The sequence below is a fragment of the Aythya fuligula genome, chromosome 5, assembly GCF_009819795.1.
Source record: "Aythya fuligula isolate bAytFul2 chromosome 5, bAytFul2.pri, whole genome shotgun sequence".
NCBI lineage: Eukaryota > Metazoa > Chordata > Aves > Anseriformes > Anatidae > Aythya > Aythya fuligula.
The window spans coordinates 9,995,851-10,017,710 of NC_045563.1; the positions used below are offsets into that span (position 1 = coordinate 9,995,851).

The 21,860-nt window shown below is 40.6% G+C and overlaps 1 protein-coding gene across 2 annotated transcripts in view; it reads right to left on the reverse strand.

Annotated features, from left to right (window-relative positions):
- KIF26A (kinesin family member 26A) overlaps positions 1-21,860 on the reverse strand; it is a 100,207-nt gene that overhangs the window by 30,677 nt on the left and 47,670 nt on the right. The window contains exon 4 of one of the 2 annotated variants that reach the window (XM_032188360.1): positions 18,076-18,242. In XM_032188360.1, the coding sequence (XP_032044251.1) occupies positions 18,076-18,242 (167 nt within the window). Of the gene's footprint in view, positions 1-9,907; positions 10,045-18,075; positions 18,243-21,860 lie in introns of those variants that run through there. The other variant, XM_032188361.1, reaches the window with a different exon arrangement.

Here is a 21,860-nt window from a genome sequence, read left to right on the forward strand (position 1 = left end):
GAAAAATTAGAACATGCAATTAAAATTGTAACGTTATTCCATATGATTAAGAATCGAAACAAAATCATTTTTTTCTGCTGTTCTCCACCAGCAACACCAAAAATAGCAAGAAACAAAATCAAAACCTGGACTCTGCATCAAAACCTGCATGGGACAAAACACCCTGCAGAGTTGCATGGAACAGATATTTGTGTTAGTGACACTCACTGGGATACTGAGGATGGCGGTAACGGAGAAATCTCAGCTCTGTCAAAGCCAAGGGGAGTTTTGTCACCTGAATGTATGTGATTTGACCCTGAGACTGACAGTAGATAGACCACCCTCAGACATATATCATAAAAGAATTCAACATGCTATCTTACAGCATTACTTTGAATGACTGTTAAGTCAGCAAAAATGCAAAGTGTTATACTACTGGTACCTGTGGGTGACCTGAGACCATGCCACTGATGCCAACAGGTCTTCAGTGGGGGCAAAGCACTGCTCTAGCCCATGCTTGCAATATAAAAGCCTTTGCCTTTGGATAAATCAGTTTAGAAGTATATGACCACAAAAGTCTCTTTATACAATGGCTACTTCGTATTTTCATCATGCCTTTCAGCCCAGGATCTCGAAGTACTTTTCAGTGATAATGAACTGGAATCAGTATCTATGAAGTATTATAATCAAAGACAAATGAAAAAAACTAAGGCAGCACTTTGCTGTCACCCCCAATTCAGAGTAAGTCTAGACCCCTAACCTTGCCAGAAATGCAGTGATGATGCAGCCTCAGGCTGCCTCAGTTTAGTAAACCGATCAGAGAAGGAAACTCTTCCTTTCCTTATATTTATGGTAGGTCAGAAGCAAAAAGGAGCACAGAGCAGGAGGGCACAGTTGCTTCCAGCAGCACTACTTGCTTCAAGTGAGTTACATTACAAAGAACTTGTGTCTAAGGAACAAAATTACTTGCTTGGGTCAGGATTACACAGCTAAGCACAAGGGGCAGGAGTCAGAGTACAGATCTGCAGAATTCCCAGCCCGAAGCTCTATGTTCCCCGACCTGTGTGTTAAACTCCTTTTTCCTTCAGCAACATCAGGAGTTGTGGACCCCCTGTGCACTTCCTTCCCCCTCTTCAAACAATGCAATATTTAGAAGAGGACAAAGACTTGTGTGATGAAAAGATGAGGCTCTACTTCCAAACTCAGAGCCAAAAGCCACTACCTTGTGAGGGACAATTTGGACTCTTGCCTCTGAGGAAAGAAACAGCTTTTGACTCCTTCTGCATCCTGAAACCAGCAGGAACTGTATCCTATGGTGAAGCAAAATACTGCAAGCATGAATTTACACAAAACCTCAGGCTTTCAATGGCAATGAGAACTGATTTAACTGCCTAAACCCCTAAGCCCCTTGCTAATACCTCTTTCAGTATGAAAACATATGCCTGAAACAGGACACCAGGCAAACAGTTGCACAACTTCACTAGGGTTGCAGCTGCACATTAAAACCGTAATGCCTCCTAAATATGCAGCTTTATTGTGCAGAAAAGTGTCTCTAACTGTTGGTACTCTCATTGTGGAACTCAAGACAGTCATTACTTTCTCTCTCCAAGTACCAATTAACAATTGTGGTTATTATTTAATCATCTTGTTGATTAATATGAAAGGTAACGTTTATTTCCTTGTTTACATGCTAAGATCCCTTGTTGAAATGATAAAAACTCCTCAAGAGAATGCCTTCAAAGTGCAATCAAGATATATATTAAATCCTGATGAAATAATTATTCCTTCAATAGATCTGGCTGAAGGAGTTCCTCTGGGAAACATGTAAAAGAGAATGGGATACAAAGAACAAATTTACTCGGGATTTGTTTATTCAAGCACCTAACTAAGCACTAACCGTCAGTAAGCAAATACACCCAAAAAGGACAAGCTAAGCAAAACATATAAATAAACAGAAAAGTCAGCCTTATTAAAGTATAACATCTCTCAAAATAGCTCAGTAACACAGCTTTGGACCATTTTAAGATGACACCAAATCCACTACTAGTTATCTTAACTTTCCCACCAAGGCAGACCACCTTTCAAACTGCTTTACTTCCATCAGGATTCCCATGCTTTCTACAACCTCCACTGTTCAAAGGACAGTGCCATATGCTAGCTAAAGCAATCAACTGCTATTGTGCTGATAAATCCTCTTCCTATGAGTCTGAAGTGCCACGATGTACTGAGGAATTTGGCAAAGGGAGTGCAGATGTCCATGTGGGATAACAGGAAACCGAAAAAGCAGAGGAACTGAAGTAGATGTTGTAGAAAATAATTGCTGCTTTGACAGGCAACAGGCCAACAGCACTAATAACAATGTATGCAGTTCATATTTAAAAAGCATCTCTTCTCAAGTAGTGGTGCACAAAGCTTAATTATAAGCTCTCTGTGTTTGAATGCAACAATCACTTTACCTGACATCAAAACAGGATTGTTTCTCATCACAGACATCGTGCACCAGCAGTACCAAACAGCTTGTTGGATTTGTTTGTTTGTTCCCTAAAATGGGTAAGTTAAGGAGCCAGTGGAAGAATAGAGCAACTGGTGCAAGAGAAAATATAACTATCAAACTCTAGACTGTGAATATGAACATAAATAGCTGTCATCTCCAGTTCCTATAAACATTACAGTCAGTTCTTTAACTTTTGCAAAAGCCAGTTGGGCAGAAGCCTTCCTATGCTGTGCTTGGGCTCCTGGACTGGTCCAGGCAAACAGAACCACAGAAGGGCTCATCAATCCTTATGCACTCCTTGCAGCACCAGCAATATACTTGGTGGTATCCCAGCCAAGTACTCATTAGGCCAAAATACAGGCCAGGCTGGTTTGGACATGGGCCCAACCAAATGAAACAAAATCCAACTGCATAAAACTCCTTACTTCAGTAAAAATCATGAGAATACGTACTTAAAGGGAGCCACTGCGGAGACACTCCAGAGTGCTGGGTTTCCTACAGTCCTTTTCCAACAACCCATTATTGAATTTACACCTGAGTTTCCAATCCTTTTTTTCTCCAGTATTCCTTTCCTCGAGTGGAATTTGTCCCATGACAACAGGCAAGGCCAAGCTCTCATAATCTGGGCCCTTTTTGTCTAGCACCAGAAGGGCACAGTCTGAGATCCTACCAGACCACTTTCTGTAGGTGCTGTGCCTCTTTGCATCTCTTCCTCAAATTTAGTCTCTCACATGAGGCCTTTAAATCCACCTTTCTCTCCATGGTGGACTGTCTGACCTCCTGCAATATCAATTTCTTTTTCCCCACAGGGAAAATTATGACCACTAGAGAACAGGATGCAGAAATTCAGTGTTACAGTAAACTGTTTTTCACAAATGCACACTTTCCACCTACCTTAGGTTTTACCCATTCAACCTCCTAGCTCACTTCCATGAAGCATTCTTGAAAAGAAAATTAAGCCTTTCTCTCTTATGCCCCCTTCCAATTAAAACTTCAGAGACACCCATGTATATTATTTTTACTTCTAGCTGTGAGATCTACTGTTTACATTTTGCTTAACTCTTTCCATCTCTAATAGAAGATGTCTTTTAAGATGCTCTAGAGAGTTCTCTTCTCATAGCTAGGTGTCATGGTAGAAAATAAAACTAATATATGGCACATGTAGGAGCACTCAAATAGCAAATGCAAGGGACAGTCTGTAACCTGTTCTTTAGCCCAACACAATTTACAGATTACTAGATTTTCTACCATACATGGATGAGACCAGTGAGGAAAAACATGGCCAGATCAATTACATAATGCTCAGCATCTAGGGGATAACAGTGTTCAACAACAGTAGCTACAAAGCCTGCCCATTTAAAAAAAAGTAAAATATTTTAAATTCTGTTTGTGTAGTTAATGTGACATTTCAGATGCTCTGTTGTACAGCAAGCTGCTTCTAGCTTACATTCACTGTACACGTTCTGCACATTATAGCTGTGAAAGTAAACAGCACAATTTAAATCCCTAAAGAACAGCGTTCCTTCTGGGCATAATTTCTTCACGAAGAAGAAAACTTGAATTTAAACTTTTACAACGACACAAACTTACAGAATTCCACAAAGTGTTAAGCAAACATTTATTAAGCTACATAAGGAAGAGTGATGCAAAATATAGTCTGAGACACATACTAGAAATGAGTCAACTGAGACAGATGCAGAGGATTTAATTGACAAGGTGGGCTTGCAGACAAACTGACACAAGTCAGAAATAGAACTGGGAGTCCTGCTTCCAATTAAGCTCCACTGACAAAATAATAAAAGAAAACTTCTGCACGTTAATTTCAGCATAAGCCGTTACATATTAACATAGCTTTAGCATTATTAGCCAGCCTTATCTTTCAGAGATCACTGTCATTATTCATATTGTGAGAATGCTTAGGGGTTCGCCGAGCAGGTCAAGGCCAAAGAAATGTACAGTCCAAGCCTTAAGTGGGAACTTGAGTTTACTTGAGGGTACACTCAACTCAGGAGTTTTGGTTTGACCTTGACGGATATCTCAGGACCAAACCTTATCCTGATTCTGAACCCTCCACAAAGTCTGCAAAATTCTGGGTGTAGGTTTGCACTGGGTATCAGTCTGTGCCCTACAGCAGGATTCTTCTGAACTTTCCCAGCTTCCAGCGCAACACAGCCATCACCCCTCTGTCACATAACCCAAGCCTTTCCCACTGCAAGCCATCTCCAAAAGAAGCAGTGGGAAAGTCAGTCCGTCATTGTATCTGCAGTTCCAGTTATTGTTTCCTTAATTACTCATCAATACAGACAACAAATGGACGGATGTCCTACAATACACCCTGCAGCATTCTGTCCCAAGTCTTCCGCAACTCACAGAATGAACTTGGTTGGCATTATTACTTTTATTATTCTTATTACTTTTGATTTGTGCTTCTAAAATTAGAAAGATAGCACAATGAAACAGTGCAGTTGCTGCCCAAAACTCCATGCAAACTTAAAAATAAGCAAGGTATCAGTTTCCACTTACAGCAGGCAGTTTGGATAACAAAATCTAGTTCAGAATGAGCCATTTTTAAACAGAAAGCTGGGAATGTCTAAATCTGTCTGGAATGAAGGTCTGGAAAAGAATAAAAGGCATCATCTCTATTTCTGTAATAAATTTTGTCCAAGGCATCAGTTATAAAATATGAATTAAGTTTTTAGATTATGGCCTGTTCTTCCCCCTAGAACAAGATTAATAGGTTTCTGTAATGCATGCATAGCTTCAGCAGCATCTTCTGACTTTCCCACTTCAGTGTCATTACACAAGCACAACACCAAATGTTTGTCTGCTTAGCTGTCCCAGCAACACTGTACAGAAGCACTAACGGGAAAAACAACTGATGTTCCTAATTTTGGTGGTTCCCTTCTTCAATAAATAATTAGTTTGTCTGGATCACGATGCACAGCCTCAAGCAATGGCATTTTTATAATGGTTGATGGTAATAAAGTTTCAATAGAAAAACGTCATTCTAAAACATTCCAAAGTACCAAAACCAAAAGTACCAATGTGAAGATATTACCAAGCCAACCTTATGAAAGAAAGCATCTCCAATGTGAGATTAAGCTCATGCTTTGCCTCCTGCACATGGCATAATCTTGCAATTCAGGCTTGAATGTCAGCCTCTCACTCTGAGTGACCTCTTAATTTTCTCTTACCATCTCTTCTTAAAATCAGCAAGGCAGGAAAAAAATGTATCAGCTATGTTGACATACTAGCAACATCACCTTCTACGCTTTCTCCATACTCCATCATAGGATGAACTTCACCTAATATTTCCCCTTTATATGTGTCTCCAATTTGTTATTACAAACTTCAAGGAAAGCATGTCCACAGCCTCCCGAGGCAGCCAGTTCCAGTTTTTACCTATTCTTACTGTTATAAAATCCACACCTCATGTATCTCAACAATCTGCCTTGCTGCATTATGTTCCTTATTTCCCCCTTCACCTCCCCAGCCGACATGCAGAGGAGCTTATTTCCTTCTGCTGCAGCAGACTTGTGTGAAGACTTCTGCTGTGCCTCAGCCTTCTCTTTTCCAGACCTCAGGTCTTCCAACCTCTTCTAACAGGTCAAGTGTCCTTGATTTCTGATCACCCTTGTTGCTTTCTTTCTACTCTATTCACGTCTTCATCAAGTCTAGAATCGAGGTTTAATGGACAGGTGAGCAGTAGCTGAGATCCACCTGAATTCAGGCACCACACAGAAAAAAAACAGGCAAAACAACTTTGGGATGGACTGAAAAAGACCTCTGGAAGATGAGAAGTTAAAAAACAAAACAAAACAAAACAAAACAAAAAAAAAAAAAAAAAAAAAAAAAAAAAAAAAAAAAAAAAAAAACAACACTGCAGAGTACCCCTGACATCAGAAGAGCTTTCCCATGGTGTACAGACCCAACTACACACTACTATTTAAACAGAAACAACCAACCCAGCCCACTTTCAAAGCATTCAAGTGATTTGCATACAGGAATCCAAGAAGGAATTCTCACAGCTCTTCTCTGTGATTTTTCTCCATGTTTGAGAAACATCAAAGAGCAAATCTTGACAAAGAGCATTCACTGACTTTCATTCCAACCATTGTTTCTATTCTCCCAAACCAGCAGTTTCTGAGGTCACTATAAAAATTGTCATGAGTGGCATCAGCTCTGTATTCTCCTCAGCGTGCAAATTTAAGAGACTTCTGGCCAAGGAACATTTCTTCAAGTAGCTAGAACCAAGGCTCAGGAACTGACATCCATACACACCAGAATAACAGCTAGTCACCGCAGCCTGCCACATACCATTTCCAGCTCTGCTCACTAATGATGTGAAACAAAGCAAGAGCAGATGAACACATTGCTGTACTTCTATGCTCGCTGTTTACAATTGTACCATATGACAAACTGCTGAAAACCTGTGTAGGTTAATCTTTATGTAAGCAAGGCTGTCAACACCTAATATAGAAATATGTCAGCTCCTGGGTCGCACACAGCATAGATAGCTATGTATTGAAAAGCTACCTGAATGCCAGCAATGTTGTCTCACTCTGTCTAATGAACTAACCGAGCTAAAGCAGGCAGAACCACATCAATCACACACCTTAGGCAAAAAAAAAAAAAAAGTTGCACTTATTTGCAAGCAAGACCCAGACTCCTGAAACAGGTTGAGGAAAGCAAAATTTTACTCTCATTTGTATTCTATCAAGAAAAAGTAATAAAGCCATTTTTTAAACTGAAAAGTAATGAAACAGAAACAATGGTGCTAACTAGCCATTCATTATTAAAGTAATTACTTAAATAGATCATTTAACATTTTTCCCTGCAATACCAGCTCCCAATATATAGAAAGAAGCCAGTATCAAAATGACTTATCAGGCAATAAATCATTTTTGTTACAAAGGATATTACACTCCATGCTATTCATCAAAAACAATCTGGTATGGAAAGGAAAAGCATTCTGCTCATTCAGGCTGCTCCAGGGAAGAAGCAGGCACATCTGTGATTGGAAGGGATGAGAGAGAAAAGGCAGCACGGGGATAACCCAGGGTTTATCCGAAGCATGAGGTTCAGTCAAATGTCACACAGGAAAGAAGGGGACTGAACTTAGGTCCACATAATGCGGGATATTCTCATTCCTGGTCATACATCAGGGTCTGATATGTGACTGTAGAGCCTCCATTAATATAAAAGCTCAGGGGATGGTTATGTTTTTAGGGTTTACCCCAACACATCATCCCCAGAGACATACTTTTCTCATCACCTCCAGCTCCCTCTCTTCTACATCTCAGCACACATCCAGAAAATCCACAGACAGCCCATTCCTCCTTCAGCCAGGTTTTATTTAAGATACTTAGCCAAAGGCTTGACACCTATAGTGCTAGGCAAATAACTTCTCAGGGGGGCATTTACTTATTCCTAGTGTTGGAGTTAAATGGGCACTGACAGCACTAAATGATGCAGTGGAAACCACCAAAGTCATATGCCCACACAATGAGTAATTTTAAACAGCGGAGGGACACATGGGCTTCTGAAAGCCCAGCGTTCCTGTGATTTATTTAACTGACTTCAGTTCTGAAGCAATGCTTCTCAGAGGTTTAACAGGCTGAAATTGCAGCACCATTTAAAATAGCACTTACCAGGAAAATGTAAGACGCGTGTTCTCCCATCACTGCCGATGGAGAGATTTGATTATTTGTGACCCAAAGATTCATATTTCAGGAGAAAGAAGCAACTCCTTAAGACCTGCTGAAGACGTATTACCAAATAACGTTCTGAAGCTCGCCTTGGACTCCAACTAGCTTCACTAATAACATTTAGATTAGATTCATTTTATGCCAATTAACTTCCACTGAGTCATTTCTTTCCAGTAAAAACTCCACAGGGCACTGCTTCTCAGTAAGTGAGCTCCACAAGTAAGCGAGGACACAAAAAGCTCAACAAAGCTGAAAGCAACCCCAAGGGCAATGGGCAGAGAAGCACTAACTGCTGCTGAGTGAGGTACTGGCTAAGCTCTTTGAAGTGTCCTACCCTCCCCCCCATAAAAAAAAAAAAAAAAAAAACAAACAAAACAAAACACCTTCCATCCTCTGACAAGAAGAATTAGGGAAATTTTATAAAGATGAAACTCACTGCTACTTAGAATATGAAAGCACTTTCTGAGTGATCTTACAGTTGGTCAAGCTCTGCAACTGGTGCATATTTTGCCTTGATCTTTCATGTTTGTTGTGAGTGATAAACACACAGTGTCTCATTTTGCTACTAGCACAAGCAAGCAAAGTGGTCTAGCTCAGAACACAGCCAATGTCGGCTGAAAATCCACCTGCCCTACAAACCACATCCAACACACAGTAAACCAAGTATCAGAGTGACTGCAAGACAGCCACGAGACCTAAATACTCAAGTAAGTATCAGCCTGATTTTACTACTTCGACTGCTAAATCTGTCTTGTCTTAATAAAGCATTAAAATACTTAAGTGTATTATTGAAAGAGCCTGAAAGTCCCCAATAAAGTTGTGAGACAGGTGCAAACTGTCAAATTACAGCCCCACAGGAAAGTCGCCGTTATCATTTTACCTACGGAATGCCTCATTCCTGCTGCAGCAAAACCACCAGTGCAGCTGCCACGGCCGCCAAGCTGGGGAGCCCCAAATAACAGGGTCAGAACAAGCACTGATGTTCAGGAGTCCAGGAGCCAAAGCAGCAGGCAGAGGGGAAGGGCTGGGATGGGGGATGTCAGAGAGGTGTTCCTCTCGACAAACACAAAGGGCACAAAGAAAGGGACAAAGGGAAAAAAAGGCTCAGGCAGCTAGATAACATTGAAATCCCACATATTCAGGCAAACTGCATAAGCAGATGCATTCAGCTGTGGATGAATGAGAAAATACAAAAAGAATCATATGAAAAATATCTAAATGAAAGGAAAAATATTAAGTTCAGGAAAGCAGACGATCAGAGAACAGGACAATAGGAATATCTGCATGACTCCAGACAAGATTATCCATAAATACCTCAGACTTTCCCCTAGTTTAAAACCCCTTCCACAGACCACAATTTATCCACACACTCACATGCACACTCTGTCACTCACTTCTGTCTCCATAAATTCAAACTTGGGCAGCTCTGAAGGCACAAATTCTGACCTACCACATATTTGTGAGCACATCTGTAATAAATCATTCTGCTTTGCTCTTCTTCCTGAGCATCACAAACACCTCAGAACATAGACCTAACCCAATACCCAACTGCTGCAAGTGTCATAACAGAGCCACCTAAAGCAGCTCAAAAAAGTCATTTCACCTCTTGGGGAGCTGCCTCTGGTGCTCCAGAACCTCCCACATTACACACTGAGGCACTCAGGGCCTCCTCCCCACTGCAATTCGCCATATTAATTAGCCATATCCCGATCTCCAATCTACTGACCTCTGGGACATTCTTCATGCTTTCAGCAGTGCTCAACTCAGCAGTACCGATGTCCAAAGCTCTACCTTCCCTCTCTTCTCAACTGCTTCAACTTCTTTAACTCCTCCCTTTGCTGAACTACAGCTCTGTCTCATCTCAGTTTGCCTCATCAGTCTCAGTCTTCACGGACGAGCTCTTCCTAGCAGGGAACCTGGCTTACCATATGCTGATAAAGCACTATGTAAATGGATGATGCAGTATTAGCAATGATACCAGTAATGATGTCCTGCTCTTAAACATGCTGCTCTGAGAGTCATTTCTGTCTCCAGGAACAAAGCCTACTAAATTCAGGCTTATCTTCTAATTTATCCTCCTTATGGGCTAAAGCGAAATGGGATATACCTAAAGCATACACTGTTTTGTTTGGCCTTAATTATAGGCAGTATTATGCTGCCACAGCAACTAGAAAAGCTTAAGCTGCCTGAAGATGATACAAGATACTGCACAATGCTACACACCCTGCCCCGTCTCCTGTCCCCACATAGCACTGTGCTAGGCACGGGTCATGTCTGCACACCAGGGACAGCCGGTAAATGCATTCCAGCAGCCACGGCATGGCACCGACAGGATGAGGCAAGCTGTCTGGTGGCACCTGCTCCGTCTGCATTTGCACACCTGTGTGAGGGCTTTCGTGCTCTCCCCAGCTCCATGCAGCAGGGAAAGGGGGTCTGGGAAGGTGTCTGGGAAGGTGTCTCCCCCTCCAGCAGCATGCAGTGAGGCAACGCTGCAGGGAACAGGCTGCTCCAGCCCTCCAGATTCTGAGGAGAGATTCATGAGGGGGAATTAACACATCTGGCTCCCTCTAAAACACCTGTATGCTTCACTTCACCTGCACATCTGTATCTCTGCCCCCAGGCTACGGATTGCTCAGCCACCCTTCCCAACTGCCATTAAATGGTAGCAAGAGAAAGCGAGGCACAGTAGGGCATTTAATGAAGAAGGACTGATGCTCCTCCGAGTGGCTGTTGTGCTGCATTAATGCCAGACAGTTGTTGTGTCCCTGGAAGAGCTCTGTGGCTTCCATGATACTGCCATGACGCTGTGAAGTGGAGACAAACCATGCATGTACAGTTCTTTGGATATCTCTGCCAGCAAGGCAGTCTTAGCTGGAAAGAGCTGGTACCTTGCTTTCCTGGGTGAAAAAATTAATTAAAATTAAAATGAAATACAAATTTAATTTTCCCACACACCTCAACATGATTTCTTGGGTGTGGACTACTCTGAACAAGACAGCTTTAACAACTGACTCTGCATCTTCCCTTGACTCGTCATTTGCAAAAAATTTACTACAGTTACCCGTAAGTATCACAGGCACTTCTGTTTCAGCCTCACAAACTAGCCTGACTACCACAGGTCAGCACTAAAAGGTCTAGCTCAGGACCCAATGAGTCACACATTTTCTTCACCTTCTGGTGAACTACTACTTATTCATAACCCAGTTATCTACTTTAGCTGTCAAAGAGATTTAAATTGTGCCAGCTCTGCACAAAGCCGGGATACCAGCACATCCCAGCAGGGTACAGGGCAAAAGTTTACAGCTATTAAATACAGAAAACTGGTGAACTACATTATGAGCTTAGCAGAAATATAATTCTTGCTTTTAACAGGACAGAGAATGGCAGGCTGAAGTGCTTTAGCTAAAAACATCTTAAACATGGCAACTTAAAAAAAATAAATGTATGTTTAATTTTTTGTTCTTTTTTTCCCCTGCATTAAATTCTGAAAGTACTGATAGTCATGGAATAATCAGGTTTAACAGGTTAGCGGTAATATATGCCTCAAGTGTTCCTAATACATCATAATCTTCTTTCACAGAATTTGCATCACTGTCAAACCGAACTACTGATTTTCAGTTGATGCTTTTAACATGTTTCTATGGTTACTTTCCAAGGTCGCATCACAGACGCCTGAACAGCAGTTCAGAAAGACAAAAGGCATTTTGCATCCTTCACCATATTAAATAATTTATGAAAGTTAAGGCATCCTCACGGAAAAAAAAAAAAAATCACAAAAGAATGGTTCTGAGGTTATTTTCTCAGCAACAGTTTGAAGCACAGTAAAATCAATATCTCCACAAAAGCCTTCAAGAGGCAGGCTATTTGACTAATGTTCCATATGGTACAAAACGCTAAGGAACATTCCAACTTTAGATGTATATGCACAAGCCTACATGAACTGCATGAGCGGATCTTAAAGCAGAACATGTAGACATCTAATTTGCTACTGTCAGCTTCATCTTTTAAATCAGGCAGCAGCTATTGTCTCAGAAAGTATTCCGAATCTGAAAAAAAAAAACGCAAAAATAAAACTGAAAAAGTGAAGTAAAAATGGTAATGACAGCCTTTATTATTTCCATCGTTTTTCATTCAAAGCCATGCAGATTTCATCTGTCCCCGAAACGTTACAAATTTTGACTAGTGTAATGAAAGCTTGTGCACAAAATATCTGAATCCTCTGCCTACCGCTACACTAGATCAGAGTTTATTGGAACTAATTGAAGTGTCTGAGGCTTGGAACAAAAACACATTAGTCATTTAGTGGTTGTGCTAATATTGCTATGCCTTTCCTGCAGTTTCATTAGATACAGACTGCTTCAATACCCTAATCATATGCTCAGTCACAGCACAATCAGTACACAGAGTACTGACAAGCTGTCCCACCATGCCTAGAGCTGATAAGGTGTCTGCTCTATGAGTAACCTCAATTATTGACTATATTTTATGGTCAATCTAATGACCAAATGCTTATCAGTGAACCATCAGGTGCCTGTAATAGGATAGTGACCCTTAGTTTATATGTACCATTACTGCTCATTAGTGAATAATTAGATTCTTTAATCCACAACTCACAGGCATTACAATATGATGGAATATCCTGAATCAAGAAAAAGACTATGCTTATTTTAACTCTTAAGATGTTCAATTACATTACTCAGAGCTTGTATGTTATGTCTTGTTAAGAAAAGCTGCTTGCAAAAAGTGTATCATGTGTCATGTTTTATGTCATGTCTAAAATTGACACAGCTTTCCTAAACACGCAGGAATATGACGAGAGTGGACAGATAATGGGTGTGACTCACCATCATGATTCTCCAGATTTATTAACTTAACTGGTTTTAATCTAGCAAAGCCCAGCAACACTGCAAATGATATAGAGACCTAGAAACTAGTGAGCACATACTGAGTGCTATGTTTGGAAGAGTAATTCATCAAACAAAAGCAGGCAGATGTGAGGGAAAACAGTTGCAAACACACAGCTCCTTCCCTGCCTCAAAGTCAGCCGTCCCATGGCAGCAAGTGCAACCTTGTGACCAAACCAGCTTGAAAAGACACAAAAATAATCTATTATCAAAGATGATTAAGAAAGGCAATGTAATACAGCTTGTCTTCTGCTCAACCTTGCTCAGGGTTTCTTGGCTGTATACATCATTCCTTCCAAACTGCTCTGACTTCTCTTAGCTGCCCCATCACTGCTCAAACCTTCCCTCCAGCACGCCTTGGGGCACCGAGGCCAGACACCCACATTCCCACCAAAGCTCCACAACCCCAGCCAGCAGGACAGGCAGCACTGCCACAACTGCTTCCAGCCACCAACAGGCAAAAATCACCCGATGGCTTCAATTTTTAGGGATCCTTGACTCTTCTCCCAAGGGAGTGGTATGTTCTTTTTAGGCAATTAACCTCTTCCAAAGTGCATGCCCATTCTCCTCCTCCTCACTGCCCTTCTGCCTGTTTGTGGAAACACCACAGCCTCTCTTCCCCAGGTGTCTGCCTGACAAAAGACCTGACAGCTTATTACAGCTTTCCACCACAATAAGCCAATATTTACTTAGCTGTGAGCATAAGAGAATTCAGACCACAGAGGAGTCCCTACAACTATCTTGCCTATTTTCACTTGGTAATTGCACATTCAGGTCACTTATACCAAAAAAAAAAATTAAAATTAAAATTAAAAGAGAGAGAGAGAGAGAGAGAGAGAGAAGAGAAGAATAAAAAGAGGAAAAGGCCCTGGAAACAGGTTCAAAGTATGGAGCCACTACAGCAACAAGGCATCACTCACTCCATGCCAATGGTCAAAGCAACCACCATTTTTCTTAAATCTGAGGAATACCAGGTTAAACGTCACCTGCATTGTAAGGGTAAACTGGGAACCTCTTCACACCCATCAATGCCCATGAGCTGTACTTTTTGCTCTGGCTTTCTCATTCCGACAGTGACCTACTGAGAAGCTGCATTTTCTTCTAAATCCTCCAGTCCTTCAGTAACACGACCATTGAGTAATGTCTGGCAATTTGCTCGTGTGGCAGAGTCAGATGTTAATCAAAGCTTTTCTCCTTCTATGACAGATCAGAGTGAGGGAAAAAGGCTTAAAAACTGATTTAATTTCTTAATACGCTTCTGTCTGCTGTTTCTAATATTTGGCTTTGATTTTGAATACTTAGCACTTCTGTGCTAGACACTCTGCATTCCTAGGTAATGAATAAAATGCTTTTCCTTTTTTTTTTTTTTTTGAAAAGCACAACATAATTAATCTTGAAGAAATTAAATATGACATTCAAATGAGAAAGAGCTCTGGATGAATATGTAAATTTTGGCTTCACATATGCTTAACAAAACCAATGCATTCACAGCAAAGACTATCTTAAAGACATTAATTTTAACTACATGTACCTCTCACCAGTAGGTAAAGATTTTGCTGTAGTTCTTTTTTTTTTTTTCTATCCATGTAAGGACATAAACCCTTCTGTATTGTCTTTTGAGTTTGTGACCTTACAAACACAAAGCTACAACTCTCACTGAGGAGCAAATTGGAGTAAAAAAAACATGCAAACCAAAAAAAAGCTGCACAGACCTCCTCCTCTCCCAGGCACAAGCCAGCCCACAAGCAAGAGTTCAAGGGTGCTATTCCACTGAATAGAGACTCTAGTTTTAATGTGAAATAGACATTTATCTGCTGCCAGCAAACCATGCCACAGCCCAAAAGCTAATTGTGCTGGGACCTGTACAAACACAGTTAATGCTGCTTCATGAAGACAACAACTGGAAGTCTTTATTCATGTGAAAATTTCTGGATCTACTGTTACTGCTGCTAAATAAATCACAGATGCAGCTTCCACAAGAAACTTACAAAGACTTTGTAGTCCAAAGTAACTAACCATGTACCCCAATACACTGAGAGTTAATACACATGCATATTTTTGCCTAGCTAGTTTATTTCTATGCTAGTTTATTTCTACTACCTTTTGCCCAAGGTAAAGTCCCATCTACAGTCCCTTTTTCAGAAGGACTCCTGTGAAGATGGAAGTACTCAGTAGAGTTGTTCAAAAAGAGGGAAGGATTTTAGAAAAAAATGTGTGTACAAAATCATCAACATGTTAACTGCATTTATTCCAGTAGCAAACAAGGAAAAAAAATGTGTCAAGCTCTGCACAACTCAAGTAACAGACTGGCTCTGCTATGAAGTTCACAGTTTAAGTGGCTGAGAGGAGAAGGATGGTAAGGAAAGAAATTACAATGAATAGGGACTGCAGCATAATGCCATTGCCATTTTATCTCAAGGTGCTTGTATGGTCTTTTATCTCAAGGTGCTTGCTGGGAGAGAATTAGCTGAATGAGAGATGAAGGACAGAAGAGGATGATGCTGCAAAGGATTCCAGGCAGGGATGACCTTCCACCAAGTGCTGTAAACTGGATGGTGCAAAGGGATGGAAGAGATGGGACTGGAAAGGTTAGATCACATAAACATGATATCCTATCAGGACTGAAGAAAATCACTGCAACCATTGATATCCTTCTATTCCAATTTCTGCTAGCATCTGTCTCTCTTCACCCCTGAAGATTTCCTCCTCTTCCTCTCCTCTTGTCCTGAGAACTACATACCTCAGGACTGAGGGGAAGAGGCAGCACCAAAGCTTTGTTCTGTAGGGCCCCATGGCAGGAGGCATCAGAAACAGAGGGAGCAGCCAATGATAAGGCCAATGGGGATGGAGACGCCTGGCCAGGACTAGGCAATGGTACCTACCTGAGAACCAGATCAACATATGCACAACTGCCGTGGATCAAACTGAATCTCCCTCCCCCCACTTTCATATGATTTTCTGCATTTCAATCTGTGTTTTCAATAACTGAACTCATTTCTTGAATGCTTGCTTTTAGGGAACAAAAAATTCCTAGATGGGCTCTGGAAGACTGAGAAATTAATACTGCAATGCATTGTGATTAAAGATCATGAAAATGCTACAAAACTACTCCAGATAACTGATAACTGTTAAAAGAAAGAAACGCACAAGTGCTTTGTGAAAAAAAAAAAAAAAAAAAATCAGCCAGCGCTATTATTTGGTTAAAATTTGAAGGGAATTTTGAACAGAGGAAACATGGGTAGGGAATAAGCAATGCACTAATGGGTTTTAAAATGTTTTTGCTAGCACATAGCTGCTAAAGCTATAAAACTCCAGCTCACTCAGGGCAAAGACAGATTCATGAGAAGCAATTAGGGCCTGATCCAACATACAGTGATGTAATTTGAAGTCTTGTTGTTGACTTCAAGAATCTTTGAATTAAGCCAATGACAATCATTAGCAAAGATCCATCTCTTTAGAACAAAACCAGAAATGTATTTTGCTGACCACTGGCAGAATTATCACTGGGAGGAAAAGATTCGGATGTTATTTCAGATTATTATGCACCAATTTATTTCTTTCAATTCTAAGGGCATTGTTTTATTTTCTGAATTTTCCAGCTTAGCTAATGTAAAGTTAGTCTTTACATTAGCTTAAAACATACAGATTCACCCTGAAAAAAAAAAAAAAGTAGTTTAAACTAAATCACACTGTTCATACCCACAATATGAAATACTGTAATAAAAGCTGTGCTGCTGTCCACTCTAGGTACTTTGGAGTGGATTCATCTGTCCTTGTTTAGGTAACTAAAAAAAAAAAAAAAAAAAAAACACAACAAAGCCACTAGTGTCTAACTGAGCTTTTCCCCTTACTTTCTTCTCTACTTCCACTAACTTCAGGTAACTATCTCAAACGGATCATTCCCTGTTTTCAACCACTTCTGTGTTGATTTTAATTCTGCAGGCATAGACTCAATGCTAGAACTTCCACATGCAACACTTTGGGTAGACCCTTCCCAGTTTCTTGTGTACACAGGCACAGTGGTATGTAGGCGTATAATGGTTCAGACTCATTGTACCATGGTCTCCTCTAACAGGACTTGGGAAGCCAAGCTCTTTTTGAGATCAGATTATAACTTACACTAAAATTCCTTTTCTGTTTTTTAATGTTGCAAAAAGAATTAAAGATAAAGAAAAGGGAAACAATACAATTTTTACATGCTTACATGATAAAAATGATCCTTAGTGCATAAATTTTACTTTAATGCCATTCACAGACATACATTTTTCAATATTGTCTAAAAACATGCTCAGTTCTGAATTAAAAAAGGAGTTTGGAATGCAAGTACAAAGCCCTGAATTTTGTTGTTTTAAATACCATCTGCTTGAGAGCACATTGCATTTAATCAACAGTGCTAATTACAACAAACATTTCACAAACAAAACCAACAGCTTATTTTCATTATAAGACCCAAGAATAAAAAAAAAAAAAAAAGATTGTTCTAGGCTGCTGTTAAAAAACTAATGTCTTAAATTGTTTTAACTGTTGTTACCAACTGTGGGGGAAAAAAAAAAAAAAAAAAAAACACCTCCATTTGCACATCCAGTCATGCTACTGAATAAAAACCTAAATAAAAACCTCCTATTTTTGATCAGAGTGTAAAAGCCTCGTTACTTTAGCTTCTGCTTCAAGGAAACCTACTCAAAAACAGATTGGCTACAGGTAGAAAGATCCGTTAAGGATCAGATAAAGACCAGCGCAGCACATATTATTAGGTTTCAATCAAATGAGGTTCCTGCTCAGGCATCCAGAGTGAGAAAGGGGATGTCACCATCACATCCCTGTTTCCCTATAGCAGTGGAAAGCTACAGTCACAACCACAAGACTAATTCCACCTCTCAGCAACCAGCACCAAATGCTCCACCTTCTACCTGCAGCAAAGACTCAAAGCATTTCACAACCATTTGAATACCCATGAGCATTTACAGAAAACAGAAAAATGACAAACTACCTTATGAAGAATGAAGCCGCAGCTGAGGTACCTGCCGAGACCCCAGCTGGAGCCACCAAGCTCTGGGAGGCCACTGAGCCACCTGTTCCCATGGGGTCAGAGTTGTTCTGCCCTGAGCTGACCTGAACGCTGGGTCCATCCCGGCCACCTTCTGATGCTGTTTCTGCCTGGAAGAAACAAAAAGAAAAAATACATAGGTTAATAATCTTGCATGACACGGAGCAATTACATGCACTGCTTCCAAAGAGTGTCTTTGCAAGGGCAAACGTGAAGACCAACAGTGGCTGAGGAGAGACACAAGTGGACAGGCGTACCACAGAAGGTCCTGCACCAGAGAAGGTAAAAACCATGACTGTAACAGACAAGCAGAATAACACAGAGACCTATTGTGATGGGTAACGTGCAGTTAAATAGTTTGACAGGCATGAAGAAATGGAAAACGATAAGCAGAACCCGTTGTTTTACGGTGTTATTTGGGAGCTGGCAGAACTGTTTATCTGGTTCAGTTGTAACTGTCAGGAATTATTTCTCAGTGGCACATCATCTACGAGACCTATCTGTGTAAGAGGAACTAACCAAATGGTCACATTTGTAACTTGTTTCCACATGAATAACCCCAGGAACTAAATAAAAAAAAATGATTTTTTAGAACATGTATTGTCTACATTATCCATCTTAGCAGCACAAGCGCCTGGCCTTTTTTGTCTCCTGCAAACTGTTCCAGTGGGAAAAGAGGAGTGGCTGGAGATGCATCTTCTCCAGCATAACCTATCTGTGGTATTTGAGACAGAGTCTGGAAGGAAGTAGTGGTTTGGGGATTATGCCAAAAAATCAGACATTTGTATTGTGAAATTGTGTCACGTCAACATCATCATGCCAAGGCCACTACCTCTTTCAAAATCAAGTTCAATTAAGTCCCATCAGTCAAATACTCATTGACAGTGCTGAGAAGGACTCATTTTAGGGAGAACCTGCTCTCTGTCTAGGAGTACTGAGGATTTAATTAAAGACGACACCACAATAAATATTTGTCAAAAGAGTTAATTGCTTCATGTATGATAATATATGATATTTCTGTCATCTGAAATACTACTTTGACATTTCCAACTAATTAGCTAAAATAAATTCCGGAAAAGGAGACAGCCTTGTAATGAAGCACAAACACAATTAAGTACTTCCTGGGATGCCACCAAATTTTAAGTTTTGTGCTGCCATAGATCATGTTTTACAACCACAGATACACAGACTCGGGAACAGTGCCTTCCCAGCTACACACACACTCAATTTCCTCATACAATGAAAAACCAGAGTTGTTCTCATGAGAACTGAGGTAACCCCGGTATCAAGTATAAGAAAACTCTGCCAGCCAAGCAGTGTTTGACTGATGCATGAAAGGCTGTCTGGAGTTTCATTTGGACTCATTCCCATAGGTTCTGAGTGCTGAATTCCCAGTTCCCAGAGAAGTCAAGAAGAAGAAAGTGCACTCAGCTCTTCCAAACGTCTGCTCTTTAAAGATTAATATTATTATCAGTATTATGGAGTGGCTGACTAATGCTTTACCCTAGACTGACACACCAAAAAGCACTTTTATAGACCTCACCTAAGAGATCTGAGGCTGAGACACAGAACAATATTCACACAGATTAACTTAATCCTGGTGAAGTTACTTGTGCTAAAAGCCTAACTTGAAGCTTTAAATAACCCTCTACAAAATCCCTTCACTTTGTCACACAGAAGTCTCAGGAGAACAGATATTTTAGCGATGCAGGTAAAAAAGCAGAGACCGAACACCACTAGAGGTCAAGAATGGCACAGAAATGGTATGCCAGCAACACACACTCAGAAAATGAAAACTATCCCTGCCATGATCTACTGGTGTTAAACCATCACATATGGACAGCCAGGAACTGAGATGCCTGGAAAAGGATGAGATCTGCTCATGGGGTTAGTTGCTAAAATTTAAATGAGTGAGCAAGGAGGACTGTGAGGTAGGTGATGAATGAAACAGGTACTTAAGCACGAACAAAATGAAGAAGCAAATGTATGGTCCTGACCTACACCAACTATGGAAAGTATATGGCACGAGGAAAAGAAAAAAGCAGACTGGGAAAGATCCAAACACGCCACCTTCTGAGTTTGCTAAACTGATGCAAAGCGCTACTAATAAGCAGAGCTTACTATGAGCTTAGCAATGTACAAATTAAGCAACCTGCGTCAGGTGCATAGGAGAACAACCAGCACAAGAACATCTGACACGAGTCACAGAAAATCAAATGCCAGTAAGGAAGAGGCAGACTTACAATCTTTGACCTAAGCTGCTGCATCACCTCTAACACCAGGCTGCCCAGTGTCCATACTGGTGCACACAGTGCTATGCTTCACCCTGGGCTTTGTCTAATTAAGCAATTTGAGTGCTGAAAGTAGAGTTATACAGCAAAGCGATGAAGCAAGGTGGAGCAAGACTCGTTCCTGAAGAGAAGGGGTGAGAAATGCTGGAGCTGGTACGTGGGGCTTGCAAATTGGCACACCAAGGGCCTGCCATGCCCAGTGGCCAGCATGAGAGGGAAACCCTACCAGCAGCCACTGCCAGACTAGCATTAGTGCTTGAATATTCCCACATGTTCTGCCAGGAAGACAACCACAACCCTCCATCATGTGCACTGTCTCAGATTAAAAATTACAGGGTCAAGCTGAATTCCCCAAATGTATTTTTCCATTCACTTTTAATGGGGCTACATTAGACAGCGGGATTTTGAAACAAAGAAAAGCACATTTACATAACATATTGAAAAAGGAATGCAAAAGCAACATGCTTCTAACCAACCATACTCATACATAACCTAAGTGACAGCATAATCTGAAGTTAAAACTAAAATCTGTAGAGTTAGCATGAAACTTCAGGGCATTTTGCAGCAAAGTGGGCTAGATTTATAAGAACTGACTGGAATCTGTTGACCAGACCAGGTTTTGCTTCTTTGTAAATACTCTACTTGTCTTCTGACAGGTCAATTCCTATTAAGCTATTCACATTTAACAAAAAACATGAGAAATTGATAACACACATGCTTTCTTCAGCACTTTTTCCACTTCTATGAGAACTTAAAAGCCTACATATCTAAAAGAGACCAATGATTGCAGATATATCAGGCATCTAACTTCAAATATCCAAATCAAACCTCATTTTTCAGATAGCAGATGGTTTATACTTTTCAAACACCAGTTTGCTAGCCAAAGTATCTAAACTGGATGTCTGTAAATTGCCATTCCCAGAATCATTAGACACTTCTAAAACTCATACTGTAATTTCTAGGTAAATTTGGCAGTACTATTCACACTTATATGCATTTAATTTATATCGAAGGAGGACGAGGGGAAGCTAAGGAGAATGCATTGACTCTTGTAGAGAGGAAAGCGAAATAAGATGTGCAAGATAAATTCATCATAGGACTACTGCAGAGGATAACAATCCATACCTTTTTCATTAAGTCTTCAATTACTCAATTAGAATTCTTAAACACTGCAGGAAAACTGATGCTACCTCTCAGTGAGAAGCTAGAAAAAAAGCCAAACAAGATCTTCCAAGTTTAAGATTCAAGGACTGCTTGCACCATACAAAGTGGAAGCACTTTCCAGCACAACCACGTTCAGCTCGCTATGAGACAGCGACATCTCTCAGCTGATGAGGAGGGCAGGGTCAGCCCTCCTACAGGCACATCCCTAGCTAAGGCAACATTTCAGCATGGGTAAATAAGTTGGGAGCTCACTTCAGCTTTTCAAATGGGAGA